The following is a 25,898-nucleotide window of genomic DNA, read 5'->3' on the forward strand; positions in this document are numbered from 1 at the left end:
GAGCTGTTGCGGGTGACATGCAATAATTTATTACTATAGTATGTGCATTTTGAGAATGGAGGGGAGGGACAGGAACTGCCAGAAAAACATTTACTGCTGCATTCCCCAAATTCATGAAGTCAGCCGCACGGTGAACATGGGTCGGGGTGATGGATGAAATCCTCCCAGGCTGGAACAGCTGGAGAGCTGAAGGCCAGTTTGGCAGTGAGAGAGCCTTGCTGAAGACCAGGACAAAGCACTCATGTCTGAGCAAAAGCAGGGCTTCCTCGAAGCTCATGATGTCCAAGGCAACCGTGCTGGACATGGAGGAGGAGGAAGGTGTGACTGTGAAGGCAGGATAGCCCCTCCTCACCCTGACCCCGCCCCAATTCTTACACTGAAAGGATGAAGGGACACTTGAGGCAGACACCACATTTATAAACCTTAGGCAGCATCGAGCTAAAAATAGAGCTGTGAGTCAAGTGTCTATTACTGAGTCTTCTGCCTCTGCACTCTGGAAACCAGACCGTTTCACTCCTCATCAACCCCACCATCCCCAGGCGCTCATTGCCACAACTCGGAGACGCAGGGAGGTAAGCCTTACTGGGAGTCTAATGAGCACTGGCTATGATGCTGGGCCCTTTGTAATCTTCTCTGAGCTGCATGATGACCCTGTGAGGCAGGTCTTATCACTCCCATTTTATAGATGAGGACACTGAGGCTTGGGTTGGCGTGAGGATTTTCCCAGGGACACTTGGCTTATAAGAGGTGATGCTGGGAACAGACCCCAGCTGAGTCTGGGTCTGGAACACCTGCTCTTTCAAATACACATGCCTGCTACATTTTAAAGAAAGAAGTTGAGCTTCACTTAAGTCTAGAGACTGAAGAAAGCAACAGTGCTATCTAATTCACGTTATGGCTCTGGAAGGACGCAGCAAAGCAGCCATCTGAATGATTCACTCCTGTGACTGACAAGAAGACTCCCCTTGGTTATAACTTCAGCAACTGCTCAGTCTGTGTGGCCACCCCACGCCCTCCAGCTGGCTCAGGGAGGTGGAATTAATTATGTAACAATTTTGGTGGCCTCCTGCTTCAACACATGATCTTTGGAGACTTTTAAGGGGTAAGAACACCATAAATCATAATGAAGGACAAGAGGAGTCAGGGTCAGGGGAAGATAACAGAAGAGGATTTTCTGAAAACCAGGGTAGTTGGTACAAAGGCAACAGGATAACCCCCAAAGTTTATGAAAACACTTTTTAAGAAATTTCTTCATCCAATGCTCATAACACCGTGGGAGGTAAGTGTCAGAATCTGCATTTTGTAGGTGATGAAAATGTGGTTCCAAAAGGTTATGGTCTAAGGTCCCAGGTCAGACAGAGGCTGGACAAGAACCTACATCTCCTAATTCCCAGCCAGGGCTTCCCCCAACCCACCCACTCCTTGAATTGTAAAGACAGAAATCTGTGAGTCCTGTAAAAGAAAAACCCTGTAGTCTCGCTCCCCTGAATGACAGGAACAGCGAGGGTCAGGGCCAGCGAGAAACAGCATAATGTCCAAAAGTCTAAGCATGGGAATCAGAACTTTTTTCAAATCCCACCTTATTTATTTATTCAAGTCCCACAGCAATTGTGTGACCCTGGGCAAGTTCCTCAATCTCCCTGCCTTGACTTCCCCACTTGCTGTGGTGGTTTTTCAAGATTTATTTATTTGAAAGAGAGAGAGAGTAGGAGGGGAGGCAGAGGGAGAGAATCTTCAAGCAGAGCCCCTGCAGAACGTGGAGCCCAGTGTGGGGCTTGATCTCACCACCCTGAGATCAGGACCTGAGCCAAAACCAAGAGCGGGACACTCAACCAACTAAGCCACCCAGGCGCCCCTCGATTTCCCCACTTCTAAAATGTGGCTAATAATAGTACCTATCTCACATATCAATTAAATCAAAAAGAAAAACAAACAATATATGCCCAGTGCCTGGCACTAAGGCAAATACCTGGTGAGTTAATTGTCACTGTTCTCATCATTATCATCATGAAGGAAGGTGCCCAGCACACTGCTTGGCCAACAGGCCCACACTGCTCAGAGAATACTGTCCCCTCTTCTTCTCCATGTTCTCACTCCTCCCAGGGCAGAAACTCCCCATCCATTAGCTGCAGACCTATTGAGGGGAGGTCGAGGGTTGGAAAGTGGGAGAACAGAAGATGTTCTTCCAGGCAGCCTGACTGGGCTGGCCTTGTTTTGTGGGGCAGTGAGCTGCTACATGAAGTCATTAATCCTACTTCGTGTGATGTGCTTTCAGGTCACTCCCCAGGCATTAGCGATTCCATCTGGGATTTTCCTCAAGGAGACACAATCCTCATGTGTATGGGTTCCTACTGAGGACGAAACCCTCACACTGGCTTCTCAACATCTAGGGAGAAAGTCTTGCAGGCTGAGCAGATCCCTGCAAAACATGGACAAGAAAGCTGTCCCTGCCCATGACTAGACTATTGCAGTGGCAGGAATAATCACAGGATGGTCACATTGATGTAACAATATCAAACGTAAGATGACACCATACCCTAGAGCAGGGCCACTCGGCAAAAACACTATCCGTATAGACATGAAGGAAAAACGACTCAAATAGCCCTGCTTCACTCACCTTTCTCTACAGAAACTGCCTGACCTCTCCAAAGAGGTAGAAGTCTCCATCCCAATCTCCTACTAGGTAGTTCTATTTGGATGTTCCACAGCCATCGCACACTCAGTTAAGTTCAAAAATACACCCATCACCTTGCCTCTAGCTGGCTCTTTCCACTTTCCATGTATTGCCCTTCTTGGTCAATGACGGCGCATCCACCCAGTCTACCGAGCAGGTCACCGGATACCAGCCACCGAGCAGGTCACTGGATACCAGCCACCCATCCTGCCCGTTCCTCTCCTTCCTTTCTCAAGCATGTTCAGAATGGATCACTGAATCCCAATAAGCTGAGCTCCAACTTTCAAATCTCTTCTTACTTTCTATCTCAGTTTCTCAGTTTGCTGCTACTCATTTCAGGTCCTCATCACCCCTCCCTTAAGGTAATGCTTTGGCTTCTCATCTCTCTGCTTCCAGACCCTCTCCCTTTCAATTTAAAACCCTCCTGTCCCCAGAACGATTTAAAATGCAAACTGAACCATGTAACAGTCCGTTTTATCTGGCATGTGTATCCAGTTATCCAATCAAACACTAACTTAGATGATGCTGTGAAGATATTTAGTAGATGTGATTAACATCTATAATAAATTGGCTTTATGGAGAAATTCTTCTGGATGATTTGCGTGGGCCTGATCCAATCAGTTGAAAGGCCTTAAGAAGAAGAGACCCCTTTTGCTGTTTATCTTCAGGATGGCTCCACTGCTTGACCCACTGACAGTTTAAAGGCAAAAGAGTCATCAAGTTCATCTTCTCCCCTCTGCCCACATTTCTGCTGCCACGGCTGGCTCCTTGGCCTTGACCTCACTGCAAGCTTACCAGGAATCCAGAGGCAGTTAACATCCAACACTCAGAACTTCTACCATTAGACCTGCCCTTATATTTATACCCAGTTAAACATTACTTTGTTGGCTTCAGCTCACATTTCAACAATCGTTTTTTCCTAATTTTGTTATTCTTGACATACCCTCCCAGTTTTCTGATATCTCAGAGAGTGGAACACTCATTCTTCTCTGCCTTCATGGGGATAGTCTGAGGCTGGAAACCTTGACAGCCATTAGAGATCCCTCTGCAGCTCTTATCAATCTACCACTGAATAATTTGGGAGAACATCACCCACTAATAGTGAATCTACCACATTGGATATCTAGCCCCTTACAATGTAGAGTAGCCAGGACAATGCTCTTCTCCTTGAGCAAGTTACTTAACCTCTCTGTGCCTTAGTTTCCCTATCTGTGAAACAAGCATAGTAACAGTACCTACCTTATGTTTAACGCAAGAATCAATCAATAATGCACACAAAATGTGCATTATTGCACATTTATAAAATGTATACCTGGTCCATGCATAAAACCATACATGGTCCATAGTAAGCACCAATAATATCAGCTATTACTGTTAATATGGCCAATAAATATTCAAGAGTTGGTAATTTACTGTGTTGGCTTATTTTCCTTTACCTTCCCCAAACCTGAGTTATTGAAGTCTTTTACTTTTTTTTTTTTTAATAACTGTAATTAAGTTCATATAGCAGCCCCTGAAAGAGCCTCAAATTTGGGGGAATGAAAGGAAACAGGTCTACTTCCTGTACTGCACTGGGCCGCATGTGCTAAGAACCTGTGACCTGCTACAGAGGAGGGAAACGGAGGACATGATGGGTCTACCCGGGGATGAGCAGCAGTGAAGTCAATGGCTCCCCATGCCACAGATGCCAGGTCACTGTAACAAGGGTGGGACCTTTGGAGCTCACCTCCAATGTTGCTGAAACTCTGTTTCCAAATAGGTGTGATGATGCCGGCTAGAGCCAAGATTCAGGGGCTATTATCCTAGGCTGAGCCTCTGACTTGCTGTGTGACTTTAGGCAAATCATTTCCTTGCATAAGCCTGCATTTCCTCTTTTGTGGCGATCAGGCCCTCTCTGAAGTCTCCTCTACTTTTAAGGTATGTGGTTCTATGACCCCAGGTCTCTTCTTAGATTAGAGCACCTAAAATTCTGCTCCCCTCCCTCAGGAAGGCAGGCCCCTCCCACAGTAGACACCGATAAACATTGGCCATCCACTCCATCTGGAAAATTAAGCTTTTAAAATGCATTTGTCCAAGAGTCCCTATCATTTTACATGGGTTTTTTTGTTGTTGTTGTTTGCCTTTTGTTATGTATTGCCATTTGTTGAATCTTCCTACAAGTCAATTCCCAACTGATGGAAATAAATTATCTTCATATGTAGAATTCTTCTTCTAAGAGGTGCTGCCTGAATAAAATGGACAGACTCACATAACTCACAAAACCCACCATTGCAAAGGCCCCGGTTTGGAGGTTTCTGGTCTGGGTGGCTTACCTTCCATCAACTCAAGGCCTGCCTTGCAGGCTCTGGGCCACTTTGGGGCCACTTCCTCTGACCTCTGCAGCTGTGGGCTACAAAAGCAAGCTAGGAACTTCCCACTAACCAGGGCAGACTGAGCCCAAGCTTTTATATCTATTCCCTTCCAAAGGCTCCATTTAACTGACTGGAATAACTAAAGGAAGTATAAATCCACCAAGGAAAGGAGAACAGAAGGAGAAACAGCAGACAAGATAGCACAACACATTTCAGATGAGGAAGAGATGGAGGAGATAGCCAGCTGCAGCCCAGTGTGGGCTGAGGGGACAGTAAAAATGGAACCCACTTTTCTTACAAAACTCGGGGAAGCCTCAGGACTGAGAAGTACCAAGTGCCTTTGAAAGTGGAGCAAAGACACAGCTGAAATTAGAGGGATTGGCTGAAAGACTATGTATGGGATGGTTAGATTCTCAGACTCTCCCAACACACATAACCAGGCAATTGTTCCCTGGAGAAACTGACTCAGGGAGGCCCTCCACCCAGGAAAAAACGAGAAGCACTGGATGGTGGGAGTGACAATAAGGATGAAATTAACAGTTTCAGTGACAATCTGTGTATGAGTGATGGGACCCCAGGCCTCCTTCCTCCCTCCTGTTCCAGAAAGTCAACAGCCAGGCACATATATGCCAATGTAAGAGATTAGAAAAAAGCCCATAATACTTACCTCTGGAGGTCCACGAATGAAAAAGCTTCTCTCACTCCTCTGTCCCTCATCTTACAGGGACGTCTACCAGTCAGTGAGACCTCTACATGCGCACAGAGCTTCACGTAGTGTCTCACTTTCCAACATGAACAGCTAAAGATCACCACAGTTCTACAGAGGAAAGCCTCTGCAACAGTCCAGGCCTTAGCACCTCAAAGGAGCAGCAGGGAAGAGTTTTGTGGCCTGGGACCACTGGGAAAGCTAGAGCTTTACCACCTCTCAGCCAGTAGAGGCAAGGGAAGGTTGTGGCTAGTGGAACCAGAGAGGATAGAGTTATGGAGAGGGATGTGAGGTGGCAGGACCTGTGGCAACCAAGCAGGGATCCAAGCCGGTGGAATAAACACCCTGTCCTCACCTTTTTCTGGTCCCCAGATCTCCTGCTGTGCCTCTCATTAGCCAAATCCCTCCAGAAGCCAGAGGGCAAGGGAGCCTGCAGGTGCAGGCCACAGAGATCAGTCTCCTGAGGCAGGCCAGAGAGATCCATTTCCCAGGAGACACATAACAGGGTGCAAAGTACTTATGGTGGGCAACAAACAACTTTCAGTGAGTCTCCAAGAGGTAAGACAGAACCCCAGATAAAGAAAAAAGTGGACAGAGAAAGGCAGAGGGCAAAAGAAAAACATTTTTAAGACACTACAATAATATCCATTGTGAAATAATAGATGAAAAGGCTGCATTGTAATCAAGAATAGAAAATTAATTTTTGGATTGAAGAAGAAGAAAGAGTGCTTGAAAATTAAAAAAGACAGCCAAAATAAAAATTTCATTTCAAAGGTTGGAAGATCAAGTCAACTAAATTTCCCAGAAAGTGATCCAAAAAGTAAAAAGATGTCTAAGGAGAGAGAAAAACTAAGAAAATTAGAAAGTAAGTCTGGGAGTTTCAATATACAGCAAAGAAGTCCCAGAAAGTGAGAACTGAGACAAATAAGGAAAAAGCTATAAAAGACTATTTCAAGAAAAATCTCCCAGAACTGAAGGGCATAAGCCTCCAACAGAGGGTTCAGTGAGTACCAGGACAAGGAATAAAAGAACATCCACACCAAAGCACATCATCATAAAAGTTCAAAGCAATGAAGAGGAAGAGAAACTCCTAAAAATTTCAAAGAGAGGAAAACAACAACAACAACAAAAACCTCGTCTCATACAAAGGAAGAGAAATTAGAAAATAAAAATTGACAGACTTCTCACCAATAACACTAGAAGCTAGAAGACAATGGAAAAACCTCCAAAAATCAGAAGGAAAGGGACTTCCAATCCCAAGTCCTACACACAACTAAACCAAGTGTGAGAACAGAATACACGTATTTTCAGAAATTCAAGGAACCAAAAAATTTATCTCCAACTACTTTTTCTCAGGGAGCTACTGGAACCTGCGCTTCACAAAGTAAGAGACCAATCTCAAGAAGGAGGAAGACAGACAGCAGATGAAACAGGGTTTAACATAGGAGAGCAGTAAAAAGAAATCATATGGTAGCAGCGGTGCAGACCTGGGGTAAGCATTTCCGCTAGAGCTAAGAGGTAGGGCTCTGGAGTGGGCAGGGGGTGGGGACATTGCTAACAGACTTGACATATCTGACCGTATGAAAAGAGTATCAAGAGATGAAGAGGTGGGTGCCTGGGCAGCTTGGTTGGTTAAGAGTCTGGCTCTTGATTTTTGGCTCAGGTCATGCATGATCTCAGGGTCATGAGATCAAGGCCCAAGTTAGGCTCCGCACTCAGCAGGGAGTCTGCTTGAGTTTCTCATCCTCTGCCCCTCCCCCTGTTTGCATGCACTCCCATACTATCTCTCTCTAAAATAAATAAATCTTTAAAAAAGGAGGAGAGATGAAGAGGTGTTATATAGATATTTAGGGGGCATTTGGGAAGAATTAGTGGTTAGCATACAGAAAATCAAACAAAGGAAGAGGGAAAACAACAACAACAACCCCAGAGAAAGAGAAAGTCAGCATAGGAGCTCTATCATGATATGTTACTTGGCTCAGCAGTGAGAAAGGTATTTCTCACTGATCTTAATAACAGACTAATGATTTCAGTACAGTGGGAGGATGGAGAGGAAATGGGGGTGGTGGTATAAGATAATTAATTTTTATTTACATTAAAAAAATCAATAGAGGTAATTTGCTTTATTTATTTACCTATTTATTTATTTAGAGAGGGGGAGAGAGAACAAGAAAGAGTGATGGGGAGGGACAAAGAGAGAGAGAGAATCTTAAGCAGACTCCATGGCCAGGGCTGAGCCTGACATGGGGCTCGATCTCATGACCCTGAGATAATGATCTAAGCCAAAATTAAGAGTTGGATGCTCAACTGACTGAGCCAGCCAGGTGCCCCCAAATTTTAATTTATATTAAGAAATCAATAGATATAATTTGTTTTATTTAAAACTGTTATCTTTTTAAATTTAATTTTATTTTTTTTATTTACTTGACAGAGATCACAAGTAGGCAGAGAGGCAGTTAGAGGGAGAGGAGGAAGCAGGCTCCTTGCTGAGCAGAGAGCCTGATGCGGGGCTCAATCCCAGGACCCTGAGATCATGACCAGAGCCGAAGGCAGAGGCTTTAACCCACTGAGCCACCCAGGCGCCCCTAAAACTGATATCTTAAATGAACATTTGGTTTATAAACACAGAGGTAAATACCTGAAAAGAATTCAAAATGCCTGGCTCTGGGAACAGGTCTTGGTGTGGGAAAAGATGAGGTAGAAACTGCTATTAAGCCTTTTAGTATTTTTTTTACTTGTTAACTACATATATGTGTGCATGTGAGTATATATATGCACACACACACACACACACACACACACTCACATACATATATACACACTATTCGTAGTAAACAGAAAGTTATCTAATAAGAGCACATGTTCCAGAGTCAGATAATCTGGTTCAAATAGTGCCACCCAGCATCAGTTGTAAGATCTTAAGACAAGATGTTTACCCTTCCCAAGTCTCATTTTTCTCATGTGTAAAACAGGACTGAAGGCTACAGTGTAAGGAAGCTACAGGAGCATGTGAGTATGTGGGAGTGTATACCAGAGCTTAGAGACTATACACATAAGGGCTTAGCCCGGCGCATGCCACACGGTAAGCTTCCGGAGGAGGCAGGAGATCACTGGCCCACGGATGGTCATATCCCCTTGGCTCCATGTCAAGAGTGAAGTCTAGACCCTCTCTACTCCCACACATGCCCCACCAGGCCATATGCAAAGTGAGGGCAGGGGCCATTTCCTGTGTCCCATCCACAGAGCCCAGCTTCACACCGGGCAGATAGGAAAAGTATTTCCAGTAGTCTATGTTGTAGCATTGACTTGAGAAGAGAGGAGCAAGATGACAAGGAGGGCCATATGGGAAGCAAGGCGAAACACCAGAAAGAGCCCTCGAGTGAGTCAGAATCAGACACGCTGAGCACCTTCTCTGTGCCAAGAGCTTTTCCAGAAACTATATGGTTCACTCTGGTGACAAACATTTATAAAAGCAGTTATTACCTCAATCTTCAAAGAAGGGGAACCCACAGCTCAGAGAAGGTGACAACTTGCACACAGTCACAGAGATACGAAGGAGCAGAGCTGGAATTGGAAGCCCGGCCTCCTAATTCCAAGGCCTCAGGTTCCTTACACCAGCTAACGCTGCTGCCTGGGGCAAATCAGGCAACCTTTCTGAGACTCCCTGTCCTCACCTACACAGTAGGGATCAAACCTTTCCTGAGAACCCCTAGACAGCGGTGACCATGAAAAAGGGCAGGTGAGTTGGAGAGCCTTGGGCACTGGGAGCTGTGGGCACACGTCAGAGGCACTCACATCCACACATGTGCCACACGAGGACTACGCTGTGAGCTTCCTGTCCCTGTTAGCTTCGTGGCTGCTTGGGAAAGAGGAAAGATTAGCCTCGAGCTAATCCCACCTAGGATGGGGTGGGTCTAGGCCAAGGAAACTGATGGGGATTTTGGAGCCAGGATGCCTGGTCGGAGCCATCAGACATTCAGTGTGCTGAAGGCTGGAAGGTCAGCAGCATCTTTCTTGTCTCAAGAAGAAAAGCACAAGCTTACTGAATTAGTATCTTACAAAGCCACAAAATCAAACCCACTGCCATTCCTCTGTTGAAGTATATAGAAAATCAATCAAAGGAAGAAGGGAAAAAACAGGCAATTGTAACCCCAGGAAAAGAGAAAGTATAGCACAGGAGCTATATCATGATGTATTATTGTTACCCTGCAAGTTGAAGTCCCAGCTGCTTAGCTTGTCATTCAAGGCCTTTGTGACCTGGCTGCAGACGTCCCTTAGCCTTGTCTCCCACTGCTCTGTTCCCCTCCTGATCCCTTCTTTTCCCCCAACATGCCAGTCTTCTCTGTGCTCTTGTTCATGTTGATCCCATTTGCTGGAATGCCATTCTCCTCCCCCTACTCATCCTTTAAGATCCACTGTAAACATAACCTCTTCTGAGAAGCATTCCCTTAATGCTATGTTAGGGGCAAGGCATGACTTTATGGAAGAACAAAACCCAGAAAGGGGCAGAGCTGAAAGACACCTTGAAGATTATCTTATACAATTCTCTTCTTTTATCCATAAAGAAAAGGAGGACCAGAGAAGGAAAGTGGCCAGCCCAAAGGGACAGCAGCTAGTCCTACACTCAGGTCCCTTGGCCCCGGGCTCTTTCTACTACATGGTGCAGCCTCTTAATGAATCAGTAAATCCATGAATGGCCAAATGGGCAAATAGAGCATTGCTGAAGCCCTGCCCAAAGAGAGCACTTTGGAATGAACAGTCTCAGCTGTTCTGTGTTAAGGGTTTTCAGTGCACGCAGGAGGGAGAGGGATTCCAGGCAGATAAGAGGCAGCAGGGACAGCAGCCATGGGGTTGGTGGTATTTAGGGCTCCAGCATAAGCTAAGGCCTTTGGGTGCTAAGGGGCAACACTGTGAGTCTAAGTGCCACCCAACCTCAGGAAGCTTGCTCAAAGGAAGGACAGAGCAGGCCCGCAGGCCTGACTTCTTGGTCACGGTCAAAGCTGTCCCATGCTGTCCATGCTCCCAGAGGTGCTACGCTCTGAGGACAATGGGGCAGAGGCAGATAAGAGCTATCAGTACTAGCTCTGCTGCTGCTTCCTCCTGGCTTCCAAAGTCACCTGCATGCTCTAAGATTACTGGTGCTTCCTGATATACTAATTAACCCAAAGCATGACCCCTTCAGGGATGTGGCAGGATGAGGGGGGAATGTGTGGACCTTGAAGATGATAGACAGTTGGTCTAAATCCTGGGCTCCACCTCTTTTGAGTCTTCAATTTCCCATTTGAAAAAACAGGGACAATGCTCATTTGTCTATTTTCTATCCTACATGGTGATGATAAAATGAAATGATATATGCAAAATGCTCAGAATGGTGCCAGTGCATAGTAGGCACCCAACTACCATCCATTCCTTTTTCTCTGCAAAAAGGCATTATCCATTTTTTTAAAGGCTTTTATCTTCTGTTATAATTGTCAGCTTCTGAAGTATCTTCCTATATGACCAATAATGGCTCCACACTGTTTGTATGATAAAGTCAATGCCCCTCAGCATGCCATTGGAGACCTGGCCCTAGCTTACCCTCTGTTGTCCTGACGGTCGGCCACTGTACCTCAGCCATGACTCACTCTTTAAAGCCTAAACCTTCCTTCCCTTTCCTCATGTTGGTCCCTCAGCACACAAGGCTCTTTACCCTTCCTCCGCTCAAAAGCTACCTTTTCTATGATCATTTGCAGAATTAATCATTCCTCCCTTTCAACCTTTTCCTCTAATTCTTACCACTCTATACTTGGGATTCACTCACTGTTCATTAAGTATATAACTATGTGGCAGACTTCATTCATAGTTCTTTTTCCCACTTAATGTGAGCTCCATGAGGGAACAAGCATTGGCTGTCTTCCTCCACAGCACCCAGAATGCCACAAGGCAAACTGTGAGCCACTAGTAAGGGAAGGAATGAGGAGAATACTATATGTAACAGTAGGTCGGTATTTAACAGACAGGCGCAGCGCCCTGTAGGCAATGCAGGTAGAAAAAATTCAGCCCATTAAGAGGTATGACACATAAAAGCACTCTGGTTACCATATACCCATGCCATAGGAATTCCATTTTTTCTAGTGGTGGGGAAGACAAGGGAGTCCTGGTATAGTTAGGGTTCTAGAAACAGTCCCAAGGAGGGACCCTGATGGTGTGGACTAAGCAGTAGTAGTAGAAATGGAGCAAAGTAGACGTTCTCAGGTAAAGTCAGCAAGACCTCCTAGGGGAGTCGATGTGAGGATGAACGAGGAGAGGAGAGGAATCAATATGGACTCCTAGATTTTTGGCTTCAGCAACTGAGTCGATTGTGATGCCATATACTGAGAAAAAGACCCAGTAAAGATGGTCTTAAAAAAGACAAATAAAAGATCTATTCTGAGCACATTACACTGGAGATACCTATTTAAAATTAATGTGGCAATGTCAAATGGGGACCTGGATATATAATTTGGTGCTCAGAGGAGAGGTTGGAACCGAACATAAAAATTGGGAAATCATCAGCATACAAAAAGTTTCTAAAGCCATGGGACTGAATGAGGTTGACTGGAAAACCTGCAGAGAAAGAGACAGGAGACTAACACAAAGCCCCAGAGTGCTCAGACCTTCAGCATTTGGGAGGAGGAGAGGCAGAGCCCATGAAGGAGACTAAGGAGAAGCAGCCAGTGAAACAGAAGGAATCAAGAGAGCAGGGTGTCATGGACACCAAGAAAAGTAACTGTTTCAGGAAGGAAGATGAGTAAGTTTTAGAGGTCCCTGATACAACACTGTGCCTACAGCTAACAATACCATATCGTACACTTAAAAATCTGTTACAACAGTAGGCTTCATTAAATGACACCACAATAAAAAAAATTATTTAAATAAATTAATTAATCTTTTTTGTTTAAATGTGCAACACGGTTTACATGAGGCCAGACCTGAGTGGTGCAGCAGACTTTAGAAACACTTCTTGTGTGGGGATCCCCAGGCCCAGAGAGAGAAATGACTGCCCAGGATCACAGAGACAGCAGGTAGCAGACAATGCTGGGACCAGACCTCAGTCCCTCCTCGGCAGAAGGCTGCCTCCAGCTCATCTACCTCACTGTAGTTTGTACCTTGAGTTCACCTTTGTTAGATTTACCTTTGCTAGGCCCCAAGCCTCGTATTTGTAAACAAGGACAGTGGGTCACAATTGTGGTTTCTGCTCCTGGAAGCAATCCTAAAAGGACCAGAGCATTGTGCTAAAATGTGGTAAGCAACCTTGTGCCCACAAAGGCTGGCATAGAGAGTAATTAGCAAGTACGTGAGCCTCCTTGACAGCCTGTCACCCTCATGTGTGGTCTCACATAGAATGACTCCTGTGGAGTGATACTATCATTGCTTCTTTGGAAATTATAGTGGAAAAAAAATCTACCTTTATTGAAAGCTGAAAAGGCACACCTTGTGATGTGAGGCCAGGCCTTGAAAACAAATGACTCAAAAGAAATGTGACTTAAACAATAACCAGTGGTCCGTAAATACATCTCTGCATTAATTGTAAAACATCTCTCCTGAATGCCAAAGATTTCATCACATTTTCAGCCTGGTAGAGAAGTAAACGCAGTACCCATGCAGTGAGGTGTGACAGTGGCAACAAATATATCTCACTCCAGAGATGAGCAAAACATGACCTGGGAGAGCACACTGAGAGCCCACAGAACCAAGGGGCTGCTCTGTCTCAGCCAAAAGCCCAGGAGGCCACAACCCGCAGGGAAAGCTCCTCGAGAACGAGCCACCAGCTTCAGACTGAGCAGCATGAGCTGGACCTGAGGTCTAGCCCCAGCTCTGCCACTGACCAGCTGGCAATCTTGGGTCAGTCACTGCCTCTCTTTATGCCTCTCTTTATGCCTCTCTTTAGGCAGAGGAAGAGGAAGGAGCAGATGCCTCGCTGAGCAGGGAGCCCGATGCAGGGCTCAATCCTAGGATCCTGGGATCATGACCTGAGTAGGGTTGCCCTGGAAGCAATGGGATCCAGGAGGACAGCCAAAGAAAGGGAATTCAGTAAGTAGTGTTGAGACAGTATTGGGTAACCATCTGGAAAAATAATGAGGTTGAATCCACACTTGACAATGTGTATCAGAATAAGTTCCAAACGGATCAAAGACTTACATGTTAAAAAACAAACAAACAAACCTAAAAAGTAGTAGAGCAAAATATGAGAAAAGTCTTGAATACCCTGGAATAGGGAGGGCTTCTCTAACTCAAAATCCAGAAGCCACACAGGAAAAGACTGATAAATTTCATCTGTAGAGAAAGAAAAGGTTGCATGGCAAAAACAGGACAAAACAAAACAAAAACAAAAAAACACCAAGAGTAGAAATTTTAAAAAGATGAGAAAATACATTTGTCGTCTGAACCACAAAGACCTAACTGCCTTAATACATAAAAAGCTCCTAGAAAATTTTTCAAAGATTTTATTTATTTATTTGAGAGACAGAGCACAAGCCGGGGGTTGGGAGGCAGAGGAAGAGGAAGGAGCAGATGCCCCGCTGAGCAGGGAGCCCAATGCAGGGCTCAATCCTAGGATCCTGGGATCATGATCTGAGCGGAAGGCAGACCCTTAACCAACTGAGCCACTCAAGGGCCCGGCTCCTAGAAATTAATTAGATAAAGACCAACAATCTATCTGGAAAAAAAGGGCAAAGGATATTGAGACAAGCCATACAATATCATCCCAAAGTCCTAATTCCTGGAGCCTGTGAGTGTTACGTTAAATGGCAAAGGAGAACTGAGGTAGCAGGTGAAATTAAACTTGCTTATTAGCTGACCTTCAGATACAGAGATTATGCTAGATTATCCAGAGTGGGAGAGGGAGCCCAAAGGAATCACGAGGATTCTTAGAGGGTTTTTTTTGTTGTTGTTTTGTTTGTTTGTTTTAAAGATTTTATTTATTTGACAGAGAGAGATCACAAGCAGGCAGAGAGGCAGGCAGAGAGAAAGAGGAGGAAGCAGGCTCCCTGCTGAGCAGAGAGTCCGATGCGGGGCTGGATCCCAGGACCCTGAGATCATGACCTGAGCCGAAGGCATCGGCTTAACCCACTGAGCCACCCAGGCGCCCCAGGAATCACAAGGATTCTTAAATATGGAAGAGGATGGCAGAAAAGTCAGTGTCAGAGCCGTATGATGAAAGAAAGATTCAACCAGCCACTTGGGGCTTTGAAGATGGCAGGAACCACAGTCAAGAAATGCAGGTGGCCTCCACAAATTGCGAGCAGCAAGAAAACACTCTTCTTATAGATTCCAGAAAAACATGCATCCTGTTCACACCCTGACTTCAGCCCAGTGAGACCCATTTCAGACTCCTGACCTCAAAGTCTACAATAACTCATTTGCGTTGTTCTAAGCCACTAATTTTCTGGTAATCTGTTACAGTAGCGATGAAAAACTAATACATATGTGAAGAAACCCTTCATAAAGAAGAAAATACAGGGGGGACTGAGTGGCTCAGTCAGTTAAGCATCCAACTCTTGGTTTTGCCTCAGGTCCTGATCTCAGGGTCTTGAGATCGAGCCCCATATCAGGCTCCGTGCTAAGTGAGGAGTCTGCTTGTGATTCTCTCCCTCTGCGCCTCCCCTTTGTCCCTCCCTCACTGGTGAACACACACACTCTCTCTAAAATAAATACATAAAATCTTAAAAAAAAAAATAAGGACAAAAATACAAAGAGCTCCTGAATATACAAAAAGGTGCTCAATCTTCATTCATAACTATAAGCAGAGGAACTATAAAAGTCACAATCACCTTAAAGGAGAACAGAGTTGGAAAATCTAAAACCAGATATTGGAATTTATTATAAAGCTGCAATCAAGGCGAAATGGTACTAGCATGCACATAGAAGAACAAACTAAGGCAAGAGAAGGGAGAATCAAAAACCAAATTTACACATATATACAGTCTCTTGATTTACAACAAAGGAGCCTCTAGAATTCAGTGGGGAAAGGATGAACTTTTCAATAGATGGTTTTAGAGCAATGTGTTGTTGGATTTTTTAAAACACAAATTCAAAATGGATTCTAAACCTAAATGTAAAAGGCAACATTAATAAAGTTTCCAGATGAACACAAAGGAGAATATTTTCATTTCGGGACCTTGGAGCAGACAAAAACGTTTTAAAGAGAGCACAAACACCTCAAACCATTAAATAAAAGACTGATAAACTAGACTTCACTGGAATTAAGGATATCTGTGCATCAAAAGACACCAGTAAGAGAGCAAAAGACAAGCCATTGACTGGGAAAGGAAAAGATGTTCGCGCTATATATATATATATACATATATATATATATATCACAAAGGACTTGAATCCTTGATGCCTTGTGCAAAACATTAAGAAAAACACAGAAAAAACCCACTTGAGAGTATTTGCACTTAAGTCTTTGCACTCGACAGAAGAAGCTGACCGAGTGGCCTCTAAGTATATAAAAGGCGCTCCACGTCACTGGCTATCAAAGAAATGTAAATGAAAATGACAGTGAGGTTCCATACTACTTATTCTGCAGGATGGCCTCGATCAGCAAGACAGAAAACACCTGGCAAGAATATGGCACAGTTGGAACGCCCATATATTGCTGACGGGCAATATGTAACTGGCACCACTACTTTGGAAAACTGTTTATCCACTAACGCTAAGGACCGGATCCAGAAATCCTACCCCAGGTGTGCACTCAGGAGAAACCAGTGTGTATGTTCACCAAAAGGCATGTGTAAGAATGTTGACAGCAGCCTGATTCACAGTCTTCCAAAGGGAAGCAACAGTGAAATGGACATCTGAGTTGTAGTATATTCACCCAGTGGGCTAATACTGACCAATGAAAAAGAACTTCTGCTACACACAAATAGAGGTGTCTTAGAGACAGAATGTGTTGAACAAAAGAAGCTGAACACAAAAGGGTACACAGTGTGTAACACCATTTATATGCAGTTCAGCCACTGACACAGCTCGTTTCTGGAGACAGAAGCTGGAGTAGTAGTTAACTCTGGGGCTGGGGTATTGCCTGAGAAGAGATACCTTCTTAGGTACCTGAAACGTCCTGTGTCTTGTACTGGGTCGTAGTTTCCTAGGTATGTGCATATGGAAAAACTCATCAAACTGGACCTCTAAGATCTGTACACTTTACTGTATATATATTGTAACTCAATTTAAAAAGTAAAAAAAAAAAAAAAAACAAAGACCACTCTTAGTAGTTTTTCACCCATCAGATTGGTGAAAATCTAGAAGTTTCTTGACATACTCTTGCTGCAGAAACAGGCACTCATTTATTACTAGTGGGAGTGAAAAATGGTATAATTCCTATGAGGGCAAAATTGCCTATGCCTATGCAAAATTGTTATGCTTACTCTTTGATACAATAATTTTGCTTCTAGGGATTTATTCTTCAACATCCCACCAATGAAATGACATATATACACAAGGTTGTTCACTACACCATTACCTATAATAGCAAAATATCAGAGATGATCTACATGTCCATCAAAAGGGTATGGGTTAAATAAATCCATAGGTACATTGGAATATTATATACCTGTAATACTATCTGGGGGGGCTTTTATGCTGATAAACTATTGAAAGAAAAAATAAGACACTACAAACTATGTACCATATAGTACCACTGATGTGAAAGGAGGGATAAAAATATATCGTAGCAGGTTGGGGGAACCAGGTGGTGGGTATTAGGGCACAGATTGCATGGAGCCCTGGGTGTGGTGCAAAAGTAATGAATACTGTTATGCTGAAAATAAATAAAAAAAAAAAAGAAAAGAAAAAAACCTATATCTTGTAATATAGATATTATATCTTATATATAATATGTGCATGATATAAGTATATTTTTGTATTAACTGAAATGCAGGGTTAAAACTATATAACATTATAAAAATATATATATTGTAGCATTTACTTAATATGTGCAAAAAGAAACTAGAAAAATACAGATGAACAGACATTAGCTGCACATGTGGTAGAAGGATTTTTGTACATTGGACAAATAGGAGGACAGGGAAGGAGGAAGGTTTTTCATTTTAAATCTTTTTATGCCTTTTAAGTTTGAATCATATGTGTGCGTTAATAATTCAAAAATTAAATAAGTAAATTAATTTTTTAAGCAGTAAGGGACAATGAGAGGGGGGAAGAAGAATCCTAAAAAGGGGTAGTTTTCCAAAACAATGTCATCAATGACTTCACAGTTCTATCTGGTGATTATACACAGAACTGCTGAATCGGAAGGAGAAGACATTTAGGGTACAAGACAGAAGCTGCTAACATGAAGGGGAACTAAGATGAGATCATCTTATCTGGTGGCCTTAAAACCAGGCTAGACTGTCACTGGTCCGCAGGACGGCAGCATGGGGGGTAGCGGACCACAGGCTCTGAAGTTAGAGGCCTGGGTTAAAGACCTGGCACACTTACTCCTCCCAACAAACCACTCAGCCTAGGCTTCAGCTTCCCTCATCTAGAAAATGGAGTTAACAACAGCACCAACTCAGTGATTTGCTCTGAGGATTAAATGAGATAGTATAAAGCATTTATGCTTTGCCAATCACACTGTGCACAGGACCATACAGTTTACACTTGCCTCTAAGCTCTCTGCAAGCCCCTGGGGCTTGGAAGTATGGCCTCTTAGAGGAACAGCCAGTGTCAAAAAATATTTAATTCTCACTATTAAATTCCTCTCTGACCCTGCTTGATGGGTTTCAAGTGAAGGTCAGATGTTTTGCCACACATATTACAAAGGTACAAAGGTTCAATAATTGGAAATCATCACTGAAACGAAGGGGGGAAAAGATCCTTACATAGATTACAGCTCTAATTTGGTAAGAGAGCTGGCTTTGCTTGGAGGAGGAGGAGGAGGAGGTGGTTATGACACTTTCTTGCCAAATATCTAACCCTTTAACAATGCATGTCTGGCAAGCCTGAATGCTCCAGGAAAAGGCCACCAATAAAATCCTTTCCAAAGGTCTGCGTGGAGCGGGGAGAGAGGAAATGCAGTCAGCTCTTTTTTTCTCTGCAGGAAGGGAAGGCTGAACAACTGCACATCAGGAGAGAAGGCAAACAAATTGCCCATTCAAGCCAAAATAAGCTGCTCCCAGGGGAAGCAAAACAGCTGGAACCAATTCAGCCAGACACGGAGGTGAGGCCCCCAAAGACGGAGCCAGACCTGGAAGCCAGCCTCTGGTAGGCAGGGATCTTCTGAGCAAGTGGTGGTCACATGCCCTCATGTCACCTCTGCTGACCTCAGTCTCTGCCCACGAATGGGAGCCAGTCAGCCAGCTCTGTGAGATGCAGAGGGAAATCCTAGGTGGGAAGGCAGGAAGAAAGAAACAGCCCGGCAAACCTGCCAAGCGAGCAAGCACCTGCTGAGCACCTGTTACATGGCAGGCACCGAGCAGGCACCTGACATGCCTATGCCATTTCGCAGAACAACCTGACATGCCTATGCCATTTCGATCACACACATGAGGAATCGGGCCCACTGAGCCAGCAGGACCGTGCATGGCACAGTTAGAAAGGGCCAGGCCAGCTGTGGCCTCTGCCTCAGCGCTCTCCTTCCTGATCATCACTTGAGTTTCTCTGCGCCTCACTCCAGCAGCTACTCCTTTTCCGAAGCAGGAACTCGCGCTGCCTCACCATCCTGTCTAGCCACGGCCATGCCTCGTGGCAGACACAGAATATGTCAAGAGAAGCGTTATTGGAAAATTAAGGCAAGAACCAAACCAAACTGCAAAAGAAAGGGAAAAAAGAAACCTGGAAGTGAATGAAGTAGCAGAGTAGAATTATTTTGTTCCCTAGAGAAACCTCAAGTGTGGCTGCTGTGGGGTTTGCTTCAGGCTGGAACGTGCATGTTCTGAATCCCTGTCTGGGACAGCGGATAGCAGAAGCCCCATCTGGAACCAATCCGGCCTAGCACTGTTTCCAGATCCCCCAGACTGGCGTCCCCAGGCTCCAAGTTTTACAAATCCCTTCTGTAGCTACACTTGGATTCTGCACTGGTCCCTGGCATTCTGGGTGGAAGACACTTCCCTCTGTAGCTCCTGAGGTTCCTACCTTGAGCATTAAACCTTTTTATACTCATCTTATAATTACTTCCTTCCTTGAAATCTTCATACATGATGATGATAATGATGATGATGATGGAGATAATGCCAGCTAACGTTTATTGAGCCTCTATTTTTGTGCCAAGCACTGTTATTAGCACTTTATATAACAAACTTATGAGGTCAATAATACGATATTCCAGATGAGGCCATCAAGACACAGGGGGGGTTAAGCCACTTATACAAGAGTACACAGCTCCTGAGTGTGGGAGCCAGGACTAGAATCACGCAATCCGACCCAAGGGTCTGTGCTCTCCTGACCACCACCCGCACTGGATAGGGTGGAAAGAACAGTCTGGTAAGTCAGGTAGACAGCTCTACTATTTATTGCTACCTACCCCTGATCAACCCGTATATCCTCTGAGTCTCAGGTTTCTTCTCTATAAAATGGGTATAGCAAACATACTTTGCGGAGTGTCCATTCCAAAAGCAGGTCCTGAGTTATGTCCTTCCACCCGTCTCTATTCCGCCTCCCTCTCTGGTTTGTCTGTCGCACATTCATTAGACACTAAAGCTGCTTCTACACTTGAGGAAAGTTTGGCTCCCTTATATTCTGTTCTAGTCTATTCTGTAACTGTTCTGCGCCTACCACATGGGAGACCCAGCACCAAGCACAGAGGGCCAGATCTCAGGGAATGAGACTGGAGGGGGAGGAATCCATCTAAAGTAGGCAATTGTAGAAGGGCTGAGGCCAGGAGCTGGCTGTGAGAACCAGGCTTTACCTCGGAAGGAACTCTCCTCCTTCAGCTTGTCTCCCTCTCCTGGCCTTCTGCCAGAGTCAACAGGCACTTCCTGTCATACAGCCTGCATCCCACAGGGCACCCATGGAGGGGCCCATCCCTCCAGTGGTGGGGGGCCTCTGCTCCCAGCTCACACACACGCAGGGAGACAGGCCCAGAGCTGGGTGACTGGGCCCACCTTCCCTGATTCTGCAACCATGCATTCAACAGACTGTCAGCCAAGACCAGGCACTGAGGACAAAACAGAAAAGAATAGGTCCGCCCTCCAGGAGCTCACTGGCACAACTTGCTCTCCATGGCCTCTGATGTTCTCCTCACTACGGTAACACTGGCCACTTTTCCAAAATGTTATCATCTCTTCCTCCCAAGTAACAATGGTTTCACTAGCACAGTTACACTAGGCAAGCCATTCTCCCCTCTCCCCACCCTGACCAAGAGAAAGGAGAAGCAAACAGAACTATAAATACACACACGTATTTCTCTCACACCTCCTTTATACCAGGTAACTCACACACAGTAATCCTCACAGCAGTCCTGCAAAGTGGAGATCCCCCCCGTTACAGAGATGAGGGGGGAATGGAGGCTCACAGAGAGATGCAGCCGGTGTGAACCAAGGCTGTCTACCTGCACAGGCTATGCTCTTTCTACAGCCCGAGGCTGCCTCTGTCTACTCAGCCTGCTACCCTGCTAGCACCTGCCCCTCCTTCATTGGGACTGTGTGCTTTCTCGTACTCAGAGTCCCTGCCATCTTCTTTTGGCACTGGTCACAGAGGGAGCTAAGCCCTCTCCTGGACCGGCAAGAGCAGCAGCGGCAGCACCCCCGGCACCACCTCGGACCCCCTGCTTAGCTTGTCTTTATTACACCCAGGCTGGAGCAGCTCTGGTACAAAGTATCTGGGGCGGCTGCAAAGCGGCACAGGTTTGCCATTACATTTTCTCGCTCCTTCTCTGACTCCAGCCCAGTTTACTCCCCGCCCCCCTCTGCTAGCTGGCAGCCTACCTCCTCAGCTGTCCTTGGTTCTGCCTCGTTGCACATCACGTTCGGGCCTACAGAGTAGTGCTTCCAACTGCTGCCACCGCAGGCGGCTGAGCCCCGTCTAAGCTCAATTCAGACAACAGTGCTCAGGTCTCTGCAGAGTACCAGGCACTGCTCTGGGTGCTGCAGATCGGCAGGAAACAAAAAGAAAATGCAGGGGCCTTGCCCTTCAGAAGCTGAGTCGGAGGCTGGGAGAGAAGTAGCCAGGAACAGAAGTCACCAACAGAAGGCAAGCAGTGATGGGTTTGTAATAGGATCCTAAAATATCAGAGCAGGAAGGAATCTTGATTTTCTGTTTTAAAGCCTCCATTTTACAGATGGGGAGCTAAAGCCCAGAACAGGACAATTAGAACAAATATCAGATAATAATAATGAACATTTCTAAAACCCTTCCTAGGAGCTAAGCACTGCTCTATGTGCTTTATATATATTAACTCCTGGAACCCTCACAACAACTCTAGAAGGTAGGCGCTACTGCCCTCCCATGGAGGGGTCAAGTACCTTGTCCAAGTTCACACAACTAGTAAGTTTTTAAAGAATTGAGATCATACTACATATGCAATACAGAAGCCTGTATTGCACTCAGGCAGCTGGGCCCTACAGACGTGCCTCTTAAATGCAGTGACATGGATACTAGTCTACCTGGAGAAGTAACGAGTAAGCTTCTTGAAGGAATTACTCATGGGCCTAATCATAAAAAGAGTGAACCTTGGTTATCCAGAATCAAAGAAGAAGAAACCTCAACCAGTCAGAAGGCTGACTTCATCTGGGAGTTCCTGAGTGCCATGGAATACAAGGCAGTGGGAGGCAGTGAGCAGAGTCCCTTACTCCCAAGAAAGAGGAAAGAACCTGGATTAAGGGATTTGTTCAGAGAAACAAGAGCAGCCCAGTCTTCTCCCCCCTCTTATGTCTGGCTTTCTATACATGATATCCTTCATCTGTAAAATCTTTAATACCCTCAAATGCCACTGCCTGGGGCAGGGAGGCCACCTTAAAAAGACACTCAATGATGTGGACAGAAATTTCTAGCAAAGGGGCTTCTAGTAAATCCTTGAGCAACCAAAGACTTCCATATTTCTTAGAATCTCCTCCAACATGTGTACACACACACACACACACAGAGGTACCCTGGCCTTTGATCAACCAAGTCTTCTCTAACTCTGCCACAGAGTTTCAGAACACACATAGCTCTCAGTATACTAATTACTCACCAATCACAGCCAGATTATGCTCTGAGCCACAAGAGATCTAAAAAAAGAAAAAAACAAATTATATTAGAGAAAGAAAATTCCTTGTCCAAAGAAAAGTACTCAACTTTTTCTCATCTGCTCACTGCCCCTTTCACCCTCCAGGCTCACAAAGAACATGACATGTACTTTCATACCTCAGGGCCTTTGCACATGTGGCTCCTCTGCTAGGAATGCCCTTTTCTTATTTGCCTAGAAAACTTCCACTCATCCTTTAAAGGCTCAATGTGTCCATTGAGACTCCTTTGCTTCTAAGTGGACTCAAGTACTCCCTTCATTATGCAACTTATCTGTACCCCATTGTAGCAATTCTCTTACTGCCTTTTATACCTGCTCCTGTCTCTTCGATAGACTGCATGTGTCTTGAGAACAGACCTGGATGGCACAAGGTGTGGGACTCAGTTAACACCCGCTAAGTGAGAGAATGAATGAAAAAACCAAGTACATAAAAGAAAAAATAGCTACAACATAAGTGACGAAGAATCATTTGGGGTTCTGAACCTAGTGTTTTCACCCAGCCAGCAGCACTTCCTGACTTTCAGTCTTTACCCATCCCAGCCGCTACCAGGAGGAAGTAAGTGGAAATATAAACGTGTAAGTGCTTCCCCAGGTACTAATTAAAAGAAACTCTGGACTCTGGAGAAGCATCCTGTGACCTTTATCAGGATGCTCACTTCAGCTCCTGGCGAGAGGAAGGCTTCAGGTCCCTGTGGAACTTCAGTGCTGCAAGGGCCCTGGGGATCATCTAGTCCTATCTTTCTACATTGTGGGGAGACAACAGAGGCTTGGTGAGAGGAAATAAGTTGCCTTGGATGCCAGAGCAAGCGTGCATCAAAACAAAGACTAGAGCATCCCTGATCTTCCTAAGGCTCACACTAGTTCCTTTCTTGAGGCTGTAGCTTCTCACCCCTTCCCAGTGAAAACCACTTGGAAATGATATTCAAAGGTCATTAGCACAGGCCCCTGACAGTCAAGGTAACAGGCTCAAAAGCCATTTGAGTATCGGAGGCCTACTAACACACTGGTAGGTGAGAAGGGTCAGCAAAGCTTCTGAGACTTTTGTCTTTGTAAAAGCTGTGTGCTCCAGATCCCAGCCTCTAGAGGAAACAGAGATACCCGCACTTACGTGAACTCCCTGACAGTGTCTGGCAAAGAAACACCTGCATATTTTGCCCTAGTCAATATTTCCAGGTGTATAGCCTCCGCATTCCCTTGAGGCTTAGTGCCTGAGTTGTCTGATGGGTTCCCCCATCCTCCGCCCAGGACCATACACACAGCACAAGTTCACTATATGCCTCCTGGTGGCTGGGGCCCTAGCTTCTGCCAGAGGGAGCTGCTTAGATTAAGGAATTGGGAAATACTTAGATCTCTAACAGTAGGGGAATGCTTATGTAAATTATGGTGGATCCATCTGGTGGACTATTATGCAGCATTGGAAAATAATGCTTACAATAAAGAAAAATGCTCATGATACCCTATGAACTGAAAAATCACAGAAAAAACTGTATATGTGGTATGATCTCGACTCTTTAAAAAAACACAAACAAAAGACCTGAAGAAGATACATCAGAAGTTCATAGTGAAGGATGTCTGGGTGGCTCAGTGGGTTAAGCCTCTGCCTTTGGCTCAGGTTATGATCTCAGGGTCCTGGGATTGAGCCCTGTATCAGGCTCTCTGCTCATCAGAGAGCCTGCTTCCCCACCTCCTCTGCCTGCCTCTCAGCCTACTTGTGATCTCTCTCTCTCTGTCAAATAAATAAATAAAATATTTTAAAAAAAAGTTCATAGTGATAGCCTCGGGGCTAGGAATGAGGTATGCATTATAAGTATGGTTTTCCTTTTGCTTTTTCTATGCTCTCCTACATTATATACAGTGATCTCATAATCAGGAAAATTTGTATTAAAAATAAATATAATGTACCTACAACAAAGGAAAAATAATAAATATGGCTACAAAATAAATATGCTATAAAATCTGATATGTTCTGAAGTTGTGGGGGAAAAGATTCGAAGGAAATATGACCAATAATAATGATAGTTGCACTGCGATGGTAGGTTTATACTTTTTCTTATAGTCTCTAGTTTTCAAATAGTCTTTAAGTGATGGCAGCAGTGGCAGTGGGGGAAGCAGTAACAGCAGGATTTCAAGTTACCATATATTGAAGAGGTATGAAATCCAAGCAGCACGCCAATGCACTCTGTAAACATAATTTCTTCTTAATCATCCCAACAATCTTTTTAGGGAGGTTTGACTGTGCTCATTTTAGAGATGAGAAAACTGAGGCCCACACTGCCTTAAATAACTTCCACAGCTAGCTAGATGGCAGCAGCAGAAAGAAAACCCAGTCTGCCTGATCTCCAATGTGATGTTCTGTACTGCTAGACATTATCTTTGTTTTTTAAAAATAAAGTTATTTCATTTTACAAACTGTACACAGAGAAAGGGCTTGCCTCTGACATCCAGGGTTCACCCTGGGGCTGCGGACAAAAGAGCTGACCAACCTGGAGGACTGGATCTTGCAGAAACAAGCCCCTGACAAAGGCCAGTATCAGGCAGCAGATGCTGTCCTGAATTAATGAGTGAGGCCCTGATGAATGGAGTTTGTCAAGAAAATGCAGAACTGGAAGCTCCAAGCTCCCTACTGCTTCTTGCTGTCTGTGCACTAGGTCAGGAGACCAAACACCACAGGCCACAAAATCCCAGGGCTACAACTCCTTCAACAAGATCGTATCAATGACCATTTGTTTCCCATGGCTTCTGTCAGCATCCACCCAACCCAGCTGCAGGCAGCTTTCTAGAAGACTCTGTTAACAATGGCAGCATGCCCAGGAGAAAGAGGTTCAGAGCCAGGAAGCCAGGTGAGTCCTAGGCCCTCTGCTTTATGGCTCTGAGACCCTTGGCAAGATAAGTGCTCGGGCCTCAGTGTTCTCTCTCAGGTGTAACCAGTAGATAACGGCGTCACCCTGTCTGCCTCACAGAACTGCTACAGGACAAACGAGACAA

General features: G+C 44.9%; 1 protein-coding gene across 7 annotated transcripts in view; it reads right to left on the reverse strand.

The window, feature by feature from the left end:
* Positions 1 to 25,898, reverse strand: part of SERGEF (secretion regulating guanine nucleotide exchange factor) — a 216,842-nt gene that overhangs the window by 59,126 nt on the left and 131,818 nt on the right. For 4 of the 7 annotated variants that reach the window (XR_009345400.1, XM_059137646.1, XM_059137670.1 and 1 more), the window contains one exon: positions 22,860 to 22,896. The exons of 1 other annotated variant lie outside the window; for it this stretch is intronic. Coding sequence is in view for 4 of the 6 variants with exons in the window: in XM_059137646.1 (XP_058993629.1) it covers positions 22,860 to 22,896 (37 nt within the window). In the remaining 2 variants the exon portion in view is untranslated. Of the gene's footprint in view, positions 1 to 21,612; positions 21,907 to 22,859; positions 22,897 to 25,898 lie in introns of those variants that run through there. 2 more of the 7 variants (XR_009345390.1, XM_059137682.1) reach the window with 2 other exon arrangements.

Source organism: Mustela lutreola, chromosome 1 (assembly GCF_030435805.1).
Source record: "Mustela lutreola isolate mMusLut2 chromosome 1, mMusLut2.pri, whole genome shotgun sequence".
In the NCBI taxonomy this organism is placed as follows: domain Eukaryota; kingdom Metazoa; phylum Chordata; class Mammalia; order Carnivora; family Mustelidae; genus Mustela; species Mustela lutreola.